The sequence below is a fragment of the Phoca vitulina genome, unplaced genomic scaffold (genome assembly GCF_004348235.1).
Source record: "Phoca vitulina isolate PV1807 unplaced genomic scaffold, GSC_HSeal_1.0 scaffold19, whole genome shotgun sequence".
In the NCBI taxonomy this organism is placed as follows: domain Eukaryota; kingdom Metazoa; phylum Chordata; class Mammalia; order Carnivora; family Phocidae; genus Phoca; species Phoca vitulina.
Genome location: NW_022589722.1, coordinates 13,974,401 through 13,988,739, shown reverse-complemented (window position 1 = coordinate 13,988,739; position 14,339 = coordinate 13,974,401). Strand labels below are relative to the sequence as shown.

The 14,339-nt window shown below is 35.6% G+C and overlaps 1 protein-coding gene across 3 annotated transcripts in view; it reads right to left on the bottom strand.

Moving 5' to 3' along the window:
• SCYL2 (SCY1 like pseudokinase 2) overlaps positions 1–14,339 on the bottom strand; it is a 57,004-nt gene that overhangs the window by 42,074 nt on the left and 591 nt on the right. For all 3 annotated transcript variants that reach the window (XM_032416347.1, XM_032416349.1, XM_032416348.1), the window contains exon 2: positions 1,042–1,246. In XM_032416347.1, the coding sequence (XP_032272238.1) occupies positions 1,042–1,218 (177 nt within the window). In that variant the 5' untranslated portion in view covers positions 1,219–1,246. The remainder of the gene's footprint in view (positions 1–1,041; positions 1,247–14,339) is intronic.

The following is a 14,339-nucleotide window of genomic DNA, read 5'->3' as shown; positions in this document are numbered from 1 at the left end:
GTCAAATTAAAAAAATAAAAATAAAAATACAACTCATTCAAATGACTCTACTGAAAGAACAGTTTTAAAATAACTTTGAAATCAATATATTGTAAAACACATTACTATTCCACAAATTTACTCCCTTCTGATAATAAAAACTATCAAGTTAAACACAAAAGAATGTTACAGAAGTCTATTTTCCAGAAGACTATAAAATAAAAGCGCAATAAGAATGCACTAAATAAGAATGCATTTAATGCTGGAAAAATTTAATGGAGTATTTTGCCAATAGCATATTGACAAATTTGAAAAGGAACACAATTTTTATTCTAAAAGAAACACTAAAATTCTAATATGCAGGATGTGTGGGTGGCTCAGTCGGTTAAGCGTCTGCCTTCGGCTCAGGTCATGATCCCAGGGTCCTGGGACTGAGTCCCACACTGGGCTCCTTGCTCAGCGGGGAGCCTGCTTCTCCCTCTGCCTGCCCCTCCCCTTGCTTGTGCTCTCTCCCTCTCACCCTCTCTGACAAATAAATAAAATCTTTAAAAATTTTTTTAAAAATTAAATTTAAAAATTAAAAATCTAATATGCTTCCTTGCTCAACAGAGACATTAATTTTTATTAAGTAAGCAAAATTAAATTACAAGATGGGATGATATATCAAACAATATATTTGTAACCAGGAGATTCAGGGCATGTTTAAAAGTATTTTTGTATGACTTCATTAGATAGAAATGAGAAGTAAAGAACCCATTACTGGGGCACCTGGGTGGCTCAGCTGGTTAAGCAACTGCCTTCGGCTCAGGTCATGATCCTGGAGTCCCAGGATCGAGTCCCACATCGGGCTCCCTGCTCAGCAGGGAGTCTGCTTCTCCCTCTGACCCTCCCCCCCTCTCATGCTCTCTCTATCTCATTCTCTCTCTCAAATAAATAAATAAATAAATAAATAAAAAAGAACCCATTACTTTTGACATTTCTTAACATAAAAATGCATATGCACATTATGGTACTTAATTAGCATGTGTGTTTTTGCCAAATGGACTCTGAATTGAAACTTACCTGTTTTGTTGACTTTTTTGTGCCATTGAAAATCTTCCAAGCTAGCCCATTGCCACCACTGGCAATGTGTCGACCAACATCAAATTCTCTAGTGACAGGATTTCCCATTACAGCACTAGTGACATCAGCTGTTACTTTTGTAACAGTACTCTTTAACTTATTAAGCATGGACTCCATGGCTGCAATATTGAGTAGTTATAGTTACCTAGAAACACAGGGGGACAGGGAAGAACTGATCATTTGTTTTTACTTGTTTAAGCACTTAACATTCATTATTTAGTCTGAAAAACTTAATATACCCCAAACAGTGAACAAAACAATCCTACAGAGACGAAAGCTACATGTTGGTTTTATCTTCAAAGAACCCAACACACTTGAATATAAATTTAAATCTAGGAACCAAATTGTTCTTTTCAACCTCAATTATTACAGAACAGGAAAAAACATATTCACACTTGACACTGACATGAATGTTGTTCAACTATATATAACATGGACCCTCAAGACTTTAGTGGTGTAGAGGGTCTAAATCTTTCCTCACACTAAAAACCACCATATAAAACCTGAAAGGAGCGGTATACCTGGGTGGCTCAGTAGGTTAAGCCTCTGCCCTTTGGCTCAGATCATGATCCCAGAGTCCTGGGATCGAGTCCTGCATCGGGCTACTTGCTCAGAGAGGAGCCTGCTTCTCCCTCTGCCTAACCCTCCCCCTGCTTGGGCATGCACTCTCTCTCTCTCTGACAAATAAATAAAGTTTTATTAAAAAAAAAAAACGTGAAAAGAGCTAATGCTATACTCAACAATAAATCTGTATTTTATAGGGGTGCCTGGGTGCTCAGTCGTTAAGCATCTGCCTTCAGCTCAGGTCATGATCCCAGGGTCCTGGGATCGAGCCCCGCATCGGGCTCCCTGCTCAGCTGGAAGCCTGCTTCTCCCTCTCCCACTCCCCATGCTTGTGATCCCTCTCTCGCTGTCTCTCTCTCTGTCAAATAAATAAATTTAAAAAAATCTAAAAAAAAAAAAAAATTTGTATTTTATAAAAGTTTTATTCACCACTAAAATAATGAATAGTGAATTGATTGGGGGCACCTGGCTGGCTTAGTCAGAAGAGCATGTGACTCTTGATCTTGGGGTCTTGAGTTCGAGCCCCATGCTGCATATAGACATTAACTTAAAAAATGAATAAACTTTAAAAAAATAAAATAATAATAACAAATAAGTAAATAAAATAATTACTGTTGAACTATGAAATCACTTGAGAATATCTTCTAAAAGAAAAGCACTGGTGGCAAAAGAACAGTAAAACATGCACAAACAACAGGTAATAAAATATTTTTTAAATTTTACACACTTCTAGTCATGATGCAGAAATAAAGACTGAAATTTATCTTCTCACCTTGAGCAACTAGAAGCTGGACAAATATATGAAACAAATGTTTTCAGACACTGAACAGGCAGCACAGGCATATAATCCCAGTGAGAAACCAAACTAAGAGGGGGAACCCTAGGATTGCCCCACCTTTCTGCCTAGAGGTACACTGCAAACGGGAGTAGAGAGCAGAATGCCAAGCAGTAGTCTACCTGAGTTAGAAGAGCTGAGGAGACAAACTGGAATTCAAGGATGCAGAGGTGGCTAGGAGTTCTGGGATAGAATTCTAAGGAGAAGAGGGAAAATCAGGGAGAGAGAGAGAGAGAGAACTATGCTGAAAAAGAGCCAGAAATTCGATGCTTTGTTGAACACTAAGATGCCCATACATGGTGTGAAACTCAACCAGGTCAGTCAAGGACCAACCAGAAAGCTATAAGCTGAATAGTTCAAGTTCACACTGGGCTGCAAATCACTTAATATCTCACAAGCTAGACTGGAGAGTCCTCATTGATCACTAAAGGCATTCAGCAGAAACCCCACAAGGACCATGCCATAGTAGTAGGATAAACTGTTCTTAGAATAAAATGTACTCTAAAGCTGCCCTAACAAACTAAAAGCAAGCTCACATGATCAAACTAATCATAAATTACTTAATTGCCTACCCGAATGAAACCCAATACTCATGAAAGACAAAAAAATTTCAGATATCTAGCAATGTAACATTCACAATGTTCAGTATGCCATTATTAGACATGCCAAGAAACAAGAATATGTGCTCATAATCAAGACCAAAATCAATCAATAAAGACTCCAAAATGAGAGATTACAGACATTAAAGACATTAGAAAGCTATCGTATATCTAAGTACTTCAAGGAAAGCATGAACATGATGAAAGAAAATGGAATACTTTTTCTAAAAATCCTAATAAAAATTCTAGAGATGAAAAATAAAATATCTCAAATAAAAAATTCAGAGGATATGATTAACAAATTTGACAAAGTAGGAAATAAAATTAGAAAAACCATGGGGCACCTAGGTGGATCAGCTGGTTGAGAGTCCAACTCAGCTCAGGTCTTATCTCAGGTCATGAGTTCAAGCCACATGTTGAGCTCCATGCTGAGCATGGAGCCTACTTAAAAAAAAAATTAGTAAAACCTGAAGATAGAGTAAAAGGCTAGGGAAAAAAAATGAGCAAAGTCTCTGTGACCTGTGGGATAATATCTATATAACATATATAAATGAATCCCAAAAACGAGAAGGAAAAAGGAGAAATAATATTTGAAAAAATAATGGCCAAATGTTCCTGAATTTGATGAAAACTATACAAGGTGTCAAGAAATTCGATAAACTACAAGCAGGATAAACACAAAGAAAACCATGCTTAGACATGTCATATCAAGTAGCTGAAAGTAAGTGATTAAGAGAAAAATCTTAAAAGCAGCCAGAGAAAACAGGAAAATTACATATAGAGGGGAAAAAAGAAGAATTTTCCCCAGACTTCTCATCAGAAACTATACAAGTCAGGCAAAGGAATGGAGGTCTCTAAAGTGCTAAAACAAAAACAAAACAAAAAACAAACAATCAAAACCTATCAACCTAGAATTCTATAAGCCATGGGAAAAAAACTTTCAAAAATAAATGTGAGCGGCGCCTGGTGGCTCAGTCAGTTAAGCTTAAGTGGCTGCTTTCATTCACTTCACATGATCCCGGAGTCCTGGGATGGAGCCCCACATCAGGCTCCCTTCTCAGCGGGGAGGGAGCCTACTTCTCCCTCTCCTGCTGCTCCCCCTGCTTGTGCTCTCTCACTCTCTCTCTCTGTCAAATAAATAAATAAAATCTTTAAAAATAATAAAATAAAATTAAAATTAAATAAATGTGAAATACTTTTTCAGGAAAACAAAATCTAAGAGAATTTGTTGCCAGCAGATATTCACTACAAGAGATATTAAAAGAAGTCCTTCAAACAGAAGGACAAAAATACCAGATGGAAATGTGAATCCACAAAAAGAATGGAGGACACTAGAAATAAAAATTATGCAGGTATATTAAAAAAAACTTCTCATGTTGTCTTTAGAAGATAACTGACCATCTAAAACAAAAACAAAAACATATTGACTTATGAAGAAGTAAAAAATATGACAAAGAAGGACAGGAGAGGGGAAATGGAAGTATATTTTTGAAAGACTCTTCTATGTTAGGTAGCATAATATCACTTGAAAATAGATTATAGCAAATTAAAGACATATAATAAATCCTAGACTAATAAGTAAAATAAGAGAGATACAACTAAAAGGTCAATAATGGAAATAAAATGGAATCCTAAAAGTAAAATGAATACAAAAAGTAGGAAAAGAGGAAGAAAGGAACAAAGAATAATTGTGACAAGTAGAAAATAGCAAGATAGTAGACTTAAATCCAACCCTATAAATGATTACATTAAGTGCAAATGATTTAAACATCAAATTAAAAGGCAGAGATTGTCAAACTATATTAAAAAGCAAGATCCAATTATATGCTGCTTTAAAGAAATCCACTTTAAACCCACTTTACAAGATGACTTAAAACTAAAAGAATGTGAAAATATACCAAGCTAGAGTGGCCATATTAATAACAAACAGAATAGGCAACATTTCATAATAACAAAGATGTCAATTCATCAAGAAAACATAAAATCCTAAATGTGTACATACTGAATAAGAGCTTTAAAATAAATACAGCAAAAAATGACTGAAAGAAACAGACAAATCTACAATTATAATTGGAAACTTCAAGGATCCTCTCTCAGTAACAGATGGACTAGACTGAGTAGACAAAAAATCAGTATGGATATAGAAGACCTAAATGACACTATCAAACAACATGACCCAAAACACCCCACTTGACAACAGCACAATGCATTTTGTTTTCATGTGTACATGGAACACTCAGTAAGACAAACTATATTCTTCCAGACCATAAAACAAATCTCAACATATTTAAAACTACTGAAATATAAAACATGTTCTTTGACCACAATGAAATTAAACTAGAAATCAGTAACAGAGAAATATCTAGGAAAAAAATGCAAATATTTGGAAATTAAACACTTCTCAATAACCCAACAGATAAAATAAATAAATCACAGAAAAATTTTAAATACTTTGAGGTGACTAAAAATGAAATATCTATGGGATGTAGGTAAAGCAGTGATTAGTGGAAAAAGTACAGCTTTAAATGTTTATATGAGGGGGGGAAATGCCAAAATCAGTGGTCTCACCTTCCATCTTAGGAAGCTAGGAAAAAAAAAAAAAAGAAAACAATGCAAAATAAGTAGAAAAAAAGGAAATAAAGAGTAGAAATCAATGAAACAGACTGAATTTAATGTAATACTCTATTTAGTAGAGAAATGAAAAAAGAAAAATCAATGAAGCCAGTTTTTAAAAAAGATAAGCCTCTAGCTACATTAAGAAAAAATTTAAAAGACACAAATGGTCAATATCGGAAATAGAGGAAATCCTACAGATTTTAATCCTATTTAAATCCCAAAGATTTTAAACAATAAGGTATACTATAAATGATCTTATCCCAATTAATTCAACAACTTGAATGAAATGGAAAAAATCTTTGAAAGCCAAAACTACCAAAATTGACTCAAGAAGGAACAGAAAACCAGAATAGTCCTATAAAAAAGAAATCCAATTCATAACTACAACCTTTACCACAAAATAAACTCCAGGTTCAAATGGCTTCACTGCTGAATTCTATCAAACATTTAAGGAAGAAATAATAACCAGGTCTGTACAAGCTTTTCCAGAACACAGAAGAGAACACCTTCCATGTCATGTTATATAGTCAGTATTGCCCTGACACCAACAAATGACACAAAAGAAAACTGCATACCAATATCCTTCATCAACATGTAAAAATCCTGAACAAAATACTAGTACATCAAGTCCAATAAACCCAACTCGATGACCAAGAGAGATTTATCTCAGGAATGCAAGGCTGATTTAACACTCAAAAACAAATTCATGTAATTCGCCTTATTAACTGAATAATGGAGGAGGGACATACAATCATCTCAATAAAAGCAGAAAAAAATTTTGACAAAATTCAATACCCATCCACAATAAAAACTCTCAGCGAACTAAGAACAGAAAGAAACTTCCTCAGGGCTCCTGGCTGGCTCAGTAGATTGAGCATGTGACTCTTAATCTGAGTCTGTGAGTTCAAGCCCCACATTGGACATGATGCCTACAAGGAAGGAAGGAAGGAAGGAAAAGAGAGAGAAGAAAGAGGGAGGGAGGAAAAAAGAGGGAGGGAAGGGAAGGGAAGGGCAGGGCTTCCTCAACCTGATAAATGGAATCTTTGAATACCTACAGCTAATATTATATTTAAAAATAAAAAAATTGATTGCTTTTTCCCTATGTTTGGGTACAAAGTAAAAATATCTACTTTTACCACCTTAATTCAATATTCTAATGGAGGTCCTAGCCAAAGCAATTAAGAAAAACAAAATAAAAAGTATTCACATCTTGTACACAGAAAGGCAGAAGGAATCTACAAAAAAACTAGAATATGAGTTTAGCATTATAGAATACAAGAATGGAACATTTTTAAAAAGACTATTTTGATATACTAGAAACAAACACTGAAATTTCAAAATACCATTTCAAGGACATGAAATACCCATGGATAAATTTAACAAGATATACAAGACTTCCACAATGAAAACAACAAAAAATTGATGAGAGAAACTGACATGATGAGAAAAACTGACAAAGACTTAAAAGGAAAGACTGTGTTCATGAATTGAAAGACTCAATATTGTTAAGATACCAATTTCCCCACTGATCTATGGACTCAATACAATCCAATCAGAATCCCAGAGGCTTTTGTAGAAACTGACAAGCTGATCCTAAAATACTACTCTGTGAGAAGGGGTCCACAGGCTTCACTAGACTGTGAAGGGTCCATGGCACAAAAAGAGGTCTAAAACCCTCTCACTCTTCAAATCTTCCGCTTCCATGTTTACTCCTTCCTAAAACTGATTTGTCTGACAAAGTCTGTGTCCTACAAATCTTCCTTAACCAACTCTTTCCTCACAATTTTTTCCCACTTGACCAAAGAAAAGTATTTTTCTCAGCCATCACAATCTTATTACATGCCATTTCCCTGGATATAAAAAACTTTGAATGGGGCAAATGCAATTCAAGAATGCATTAACTGAAAGTCTCTTAAGAATAAAGCAAAAAAGAGGGGTGCCTGGGTGGCTCAGTTGGTTAAGCATCTGTCTTTGGCTCAGGTCATGATGCCAGGGTCCTGGGATCAAGTCCCACATCATGCTCCTTGCTCAGCGGGGAGCCTGCTTCTCCCTCTGCCTTTACCCCTCCCCTTGCTTGTTCTTTCACACTCACGCACACTCTCTCTCTGTCAAGTAAGTAAGTAAAACCTTTAAAAAAAATAAAATAAAGCAAAAAGAAATTTGGAAAAAATTACTGAAAGAGGCTGTGCTTTATTTCTTCCAGATATTAACAGCGAGACCCCATGCCTTATCTATCACAGAATTACAATTAAGAAATAAGATGGCTGTCATATGGATGTATAAGAACAAGTTTATTTCAATTAATAAGCAAAAACTCCAAGGTTTTGATAAAAGTAAAACATAATCACAATATACAACAACCTAGAAATTAGATCCTTTTTATTTTTTTTTTTTATTTTTTATTTTTTTTTTTTTAAAGATTTTATTTATTTGAGAGAGAGAGAATGAGAGAGAGAGCACATGAGAGGGGGGAGGGTCAGAGGGAGGAGCAGACTCCCTGCAGAGCAGGGAGCCCGATGCGGGACTCGATCCCGGGACTCCAGGATCATGACCTGAGCCGAAGGCAGTCGCTTAACCAACTGAGCCACCCAGGCGCCCAGAAATTAGATCCTTTTTAAACCCTTGACAAAAAATTTTTAGATACCATCAACTTAAAAACATGCAAAGGAGTACATTGTTTTTCAAAATTATTTAGAGAACACACAAGCAAAAATATTTGGAAGGTCACTGGACTAAGGTAGCACTAGTTTGTATCCAGTTTTCTCTGTTAATTAAATTATATTTATATAAATATGACCTACTTCTATGAAAGATTTGAACTGTCTGTAAACAGAAATAGAGACTCTCCCTTTTTAATTTAATGCTGCATTTCTGTGAGCAGTTAGAAAATGTTGCTATTGGCATTATGAAAATATTTATTGCTATGCCAAGTTGTTCTCTATGAACATCTGCTGCTGATTTTGATGGGGGAGCTGAAGGGACAGAAAAACCCTATTTAAAACCTACATATCCATTCCTCTAATTCTGCCTGAGTAGCTACATATTATATGCCATGCACTAGTTATACACACTGGGAATACAGATGTAAATGGAAACATTTCTGCTCTTTAGGGACTTAATCTGTAGCCAATGGACTCAGATCTGCAAAGATTTACAGCAATTAACAGAGAGGTACATACCATGCTATAGTAGGGGAGAAAGACCATGATGTGATTTGAGAACTACAAATAGCTCAGTATGAAAACAAAGGATACTTTCAGAGGTAATATTCAAATTTGAGAAGCTCATCCGTCATCCAAACAGAGCCAAGAGTAAAGCGTACACATGGTAGGAATAGACATGGAAATTCACCTGGTAAATTATTTAATATTTATTGAGAACCCACTGTGTACCTGATACTATATAAGAAATGTGGGAGAAAGAAGGAAAAATAAGCCATGAGATCTTACCATCAAAGGGGCAAGAGACAGAGAGGTAAACCAACCATAGCATTAGCCCACAGTGATAAAATCTACAAAATATATATACAAAGTCTTACAGGAACAACAACAACAAAACAAACAAACAAACAAAAAACCAGGAACAGAGAAGAAGGTTTTAGCAAAACAGTAATGCTACAGATGTCTCTAAAGGTGAACAGGAATGAAGTAGACAGAGAATGGGAGAAGTATAGAAGTAAAGACAAAGTAAAAACAAAGCAATTCCGATAAAAGCCGGAGGAAACAGGGAAATATGGCAAAAGAAACAGAAAAGCCAGATCACCAAGAGCAATTAGTAGTAAACAATCAAGCCATAAGCCACAGAACGGTTTCAAGCATGAGTAAGATCAATCACTCTATCAAGCAGAATGAAAGATATACTAGGACTGGAAGCAGGGAATATGGCAAGACTGAAGAGAACATCAATATGTAGTTCAGGGATGAGATAGATATAGATATAGATGACATAGATATAGATATAGATATAGATAATTTAGAATGTATACAAAGCAAGAAGACAAAGGAAAGGACACTTGGAATTAGAGACAGGGAAGACAGGGAAGAGATGGTGGGAAGAGGGGGTGTTTCAAAGATGTTATGTGGATATTTATTTTATAATTACATATTAAACTTTGCTATGTATTTTTATGTACTATATGTCAAATTTTAAACAAATTTTAACAGAGGGAGAGGTTGCTCAAGTAAGGTAATAGGAAGGAAGGAAAAGAAAGGAAAAAGTAAGAAACAAGTACGAGTTAGAACTAAGAGAACCTAGTGACCAATTAGATAAAGGAAAGGAACAAAACTAGGAATCCCAATCAGGTCTCGCATTTCAGAGTCTAGGTGGAGGGTGAAGCCATTTATCCAGGCAGGACTTAGAGGAGATAACTCTTGGTTTTGTGAGAGGAAGAATTCAGTTTTGGACATGTTGAAGTTGAGTTGCCTGAATGACATTCACATGGAGATACATCTAGTAGGTTTTTAGATATACAGGCCAAAAACTTAGAAAAAAAGTCTTGATTGAAGACAAAACTTTGGGTACCATGAGCTTATAAGCAGTACAGCAGTTAAGGCTGTAACCTTGAAAAAGGTTAGCCAAGGAGACCAAAGAATATCATGAGAGTAATAGAAGGCTAAAGACAGATGAACTGGAAGAACTTTTAAAAGAAGACCTGAACTTAAATGAGATTTTGAATTATTAGCAACATCCCTTTGACATAAAAGAAACCTTATATGAGTCCAAATATCTTTTCCTAAAATGATAGCTTTTCAAATTTTCACTTGATTGTTGAAGAAAAAAGCCCATCTTTTCCAAAGACAAAGCTATAAATGACAGAAATGTCCATTCATATAAGCCATTTCCCCTTGTACACCATTTAGCAGAATTTACTTGAAATTCAATCATCTTTCCCTCCTAAATCTCAGTCAAAGTAAGATTTGGGACAACTTAATTATGATTCCAAGACTATATCTCTCTACCATCTGGCTCAGCCATCACTTGGTTTTTGGTAGAACCAGAAGGTAAATCTGATGCAAACTTAATTTTACATGCACCTGCCAGAAGGTGGGTTGACTGTTACAGCACCTAATGGCAGGTAGCTGAAAGGAATTGGCAATTCCTTCAGTTCTGCCTACTCATAAACTCTAGAGATAGCAGGAATATAGTCAGTAAAATCAGATTTATGCTAAAAAAATTCCTGCATTTTTAAGTAACACAACTGCAAAGAGTCCCTTACTTCCCCAAGAATAAAATATTAAAAAGTAGAATTAGTTTGCATTTATACATTTATGTATTATGTAAATACTGTAATGCAAATAAAATAGTTACTGTAATTATATCTGATAATGAAATTATGTTTAGTACTTGTTAGTCTCATGGCACCTAGCAGAAACTAGGCTTTCAATAAGCACAAAATAATACACACTGACCACTAATGAACAATACAAATAAATACCAATGAATTCAAAATAGTTTGTTTTATTCCTTAAAGAGGCACAAGTGTCTGAGATTTCTTTCTATGTAAATGCCTGAAAATAAAAGAATACTACCTTACAGTGATTTATATAGCTAAGTATTCATAAAATGAAATTTTGTGATTCAAAATAAGAATTACATTAACATGACACAAATACTTTTGGCAAAGTGATTCATAAAATTTGGGGAAAATGTCGTACCTTACATTCCCATATGCAGTGCTTATCTATTTACGTCTAAAGTAAGATGATTCTGAGATATAATCTTGAAATACATTTTTGTTTCTTGTGAGAGCACTCAGAGAATACTATAAGCTTTAAAAAGATACAGTTTTCAAAAAAACGGTTAACATTGGCTTTCCATCATGTTTTATCTTATTCAGAAAACAAAGATTACACCAGCCGAGTACAACCATTCTCTTTACAACTACAAAAAGTATCTAGTAATTATCAGTTGAGCTAGAACAGATTACTTACAGGAGACAAACCTATTTAAGAAAAACACAAAACACTAAAGAGCCTTAGGAATGAACAGTGATGCACACATGTGTTCAACAAATTACTGGTTACCTACTACATGTAAAGCACCATACTAGGTGCAGTAGGAGAAACAAGAAGTAAAACATTCCATCACTATTTACAAACTTAAGACCATTGTACCATAAGACTTAAAAAAGTAACATGAGAAATTATAAGGCAACATATGCTCAAATATCAAACTAGTAATCTGAACAATAAGATCTGAGGAGAAATCACATCCAACTCTTCTGAAGGCACTTCAAGCCCACGTACTTAGCGTAGTTTTTACTACAGCAACTCACTCAGATTCTTAAAATTACCATAATTTCAAAAAAGTAGCATTGGGGCAGCATCTCACTATTCAGCCCCTTCAGCTGGAGAAGGGGGAGAAGGAATAACTGGGTAGGAAATTAGAATGACAACTAAGCTCACTTCCTTAGGTCTACAGTTCTTCCTTGCTTTAAGAACATACAAAATCTGAAATACAGTGAATGTGTGAAAACTGAAACTCATAAAGCACTGAACTGTTGTCTAAGGCAATGGTTTTCAAACACTGATGAACATCTAAATACATCTAGTAACATCCAAATGACTGGCCAACTTGATAATCACATAGATGCCTACCTACTATTTCAGACCTTTGGAATCAGAATCTATAAAGTGCAGTCAGGGCATTTGTATTTTGAGCACCTTCCCAGGTGTTTTGATGCACAGTGTGAGAATTAAATGTTATGTGATTAAGTACACAATCTTCAGTGGCAAGGAAACCTGATTTCAAATGCCTGTTCTAATACGTACTAGCACTGGGACCACCAACTATCTCCCTAACACTATTTCTAATCCATAAGAAGGGGGACATGCCACCCAAATATATCAAGTGGCTGTTGGATTAAGGATGACGACACATAAAATGCTTAATATAATTTCTAGGACATTTAGTAAGCACTGAACGAATTCCTTTAACAAACATTTATTTAGCACTTACACAGTATCACATGAGAAACATCTCATTAATTTATTAAGTATTAATAAATATGGCAACTCTGCAATGGTGTCATGTGAACATAATTATACGAATCTCTCCTAACCAGGAAAGTCTTCCCTGAACTGAACAGGCAGTAGTAAGTGGATGAAAAGGAAAAGAAGTGCATTTCCAAGCAGAGAAAGTATCATAACCAAAAGCCACGTACTTGAAGCAGAACAGAAAGAACAGAGTAATTAGGGGAGAAAGGAATGCCAGAACACACTGTGGAGATGAGGTTGGAAAGGTAACCAGGGACCCAAACAGGTTAAGGATGTTAGTTTCTCTTAAAAACAATGAAAGTCACTGAAGGGCTTTACACATAAAGACAATGTGATTAGCTCTGCATTTTTGAAAAAGTCACTCAATCTGGTGTGGAAAACTACAGATCCAGCCACAGTAAATGCAAATAAGCCATAATTAGGAAGCTGGTTATACTTCAGATGAGACATGATGATGGCTGGAACTAGAGTACTAGTAGTGACAAGGAAGAGTGGACATTTTCAAGAGGCAAATTAATAGACTTCAAGAAAGATGAATATGAGTCATGCAAGACAGGAAGATGTCACACTTCTACTCCTATAGAAAGGGATGATGAAGCTAGTCACTTGAGTTAAGCACAGTAAAAGGACCTGGGGGGGGGGTAAATAATGAATTTCAAAGAGAAGGTATTGTTCAGAGGTATTCTATTGTATAGAAGTACAATGTGTCTGTTTTTATTGAGTGTTTATGGATCCCAGCGACAAAAGAATAGGTAGGTTTTGGCATGTGTGTAAAATGGATCTGAACAGAATGAAGGTCCTTACCTTTTACCTTCCACTAGGTTCCTTCCCTTTACAAAATCCTCCAAGTGTCTTTTATGACTAATACTGTCTCAAGAATTCTACTTATATACTCAGCTGATAAACCATTTTTAAGCTTTAACATTAATATTTATATTAAAGAATAAGACAGGAAGCCAAACAAAAAAAGCCTGCAAAGTCTAGAAGGAAGCTTCAAGTACCTGACTTTAAAGCCATTACCAGAAAATGATCGGGTTTTAAAGTGACAGACAGGTTTGGAGCATTCTCGTTAAACTATGTTAGATTTCCAGAATGGATAAAACTTATTATTCACAGAATCAAAAAAAAAAAAAAAAAAAAAAGGTCATCATACAAATAATGCCTGAATTTGATCTACAAAAAACTAGTTTGCACTTACAATTTTAAGTCACTACTGACATGGCACTTTTAAGTCACTCGAGTCCAGTCTCACTGAAGACTGTTATAGGGGTTGACCTGACAGTATTGGTCTCCTTAATCAGTGATCAGAGGTACGTATTTAGTCGGATCCCAAGAAGTTTCGCAAGCTTTATCGCTCTAAACCTTCCTCCACCCTTTCTCTCCCGCTTAGAAAAACAAGAGTGCAGGAGCCACCGAGGGAGGTGTTAAGTCTTCACAAAACACCTGCCCCACCCACCTCACACACAATAACCTTCCGTTCCAGAACTATAGCTACTGTCTGAAAAGGACGCCTGGCGGTAGAGCGCTGTTCGGTAACCCAGGTAATCAGGTGCAGACCTCAGAACTGACTGGAGCTGTCTCACCCAGTCGCGGAGTAGTGTCCAATTTCCCAAAAGGGAACCGAGATCT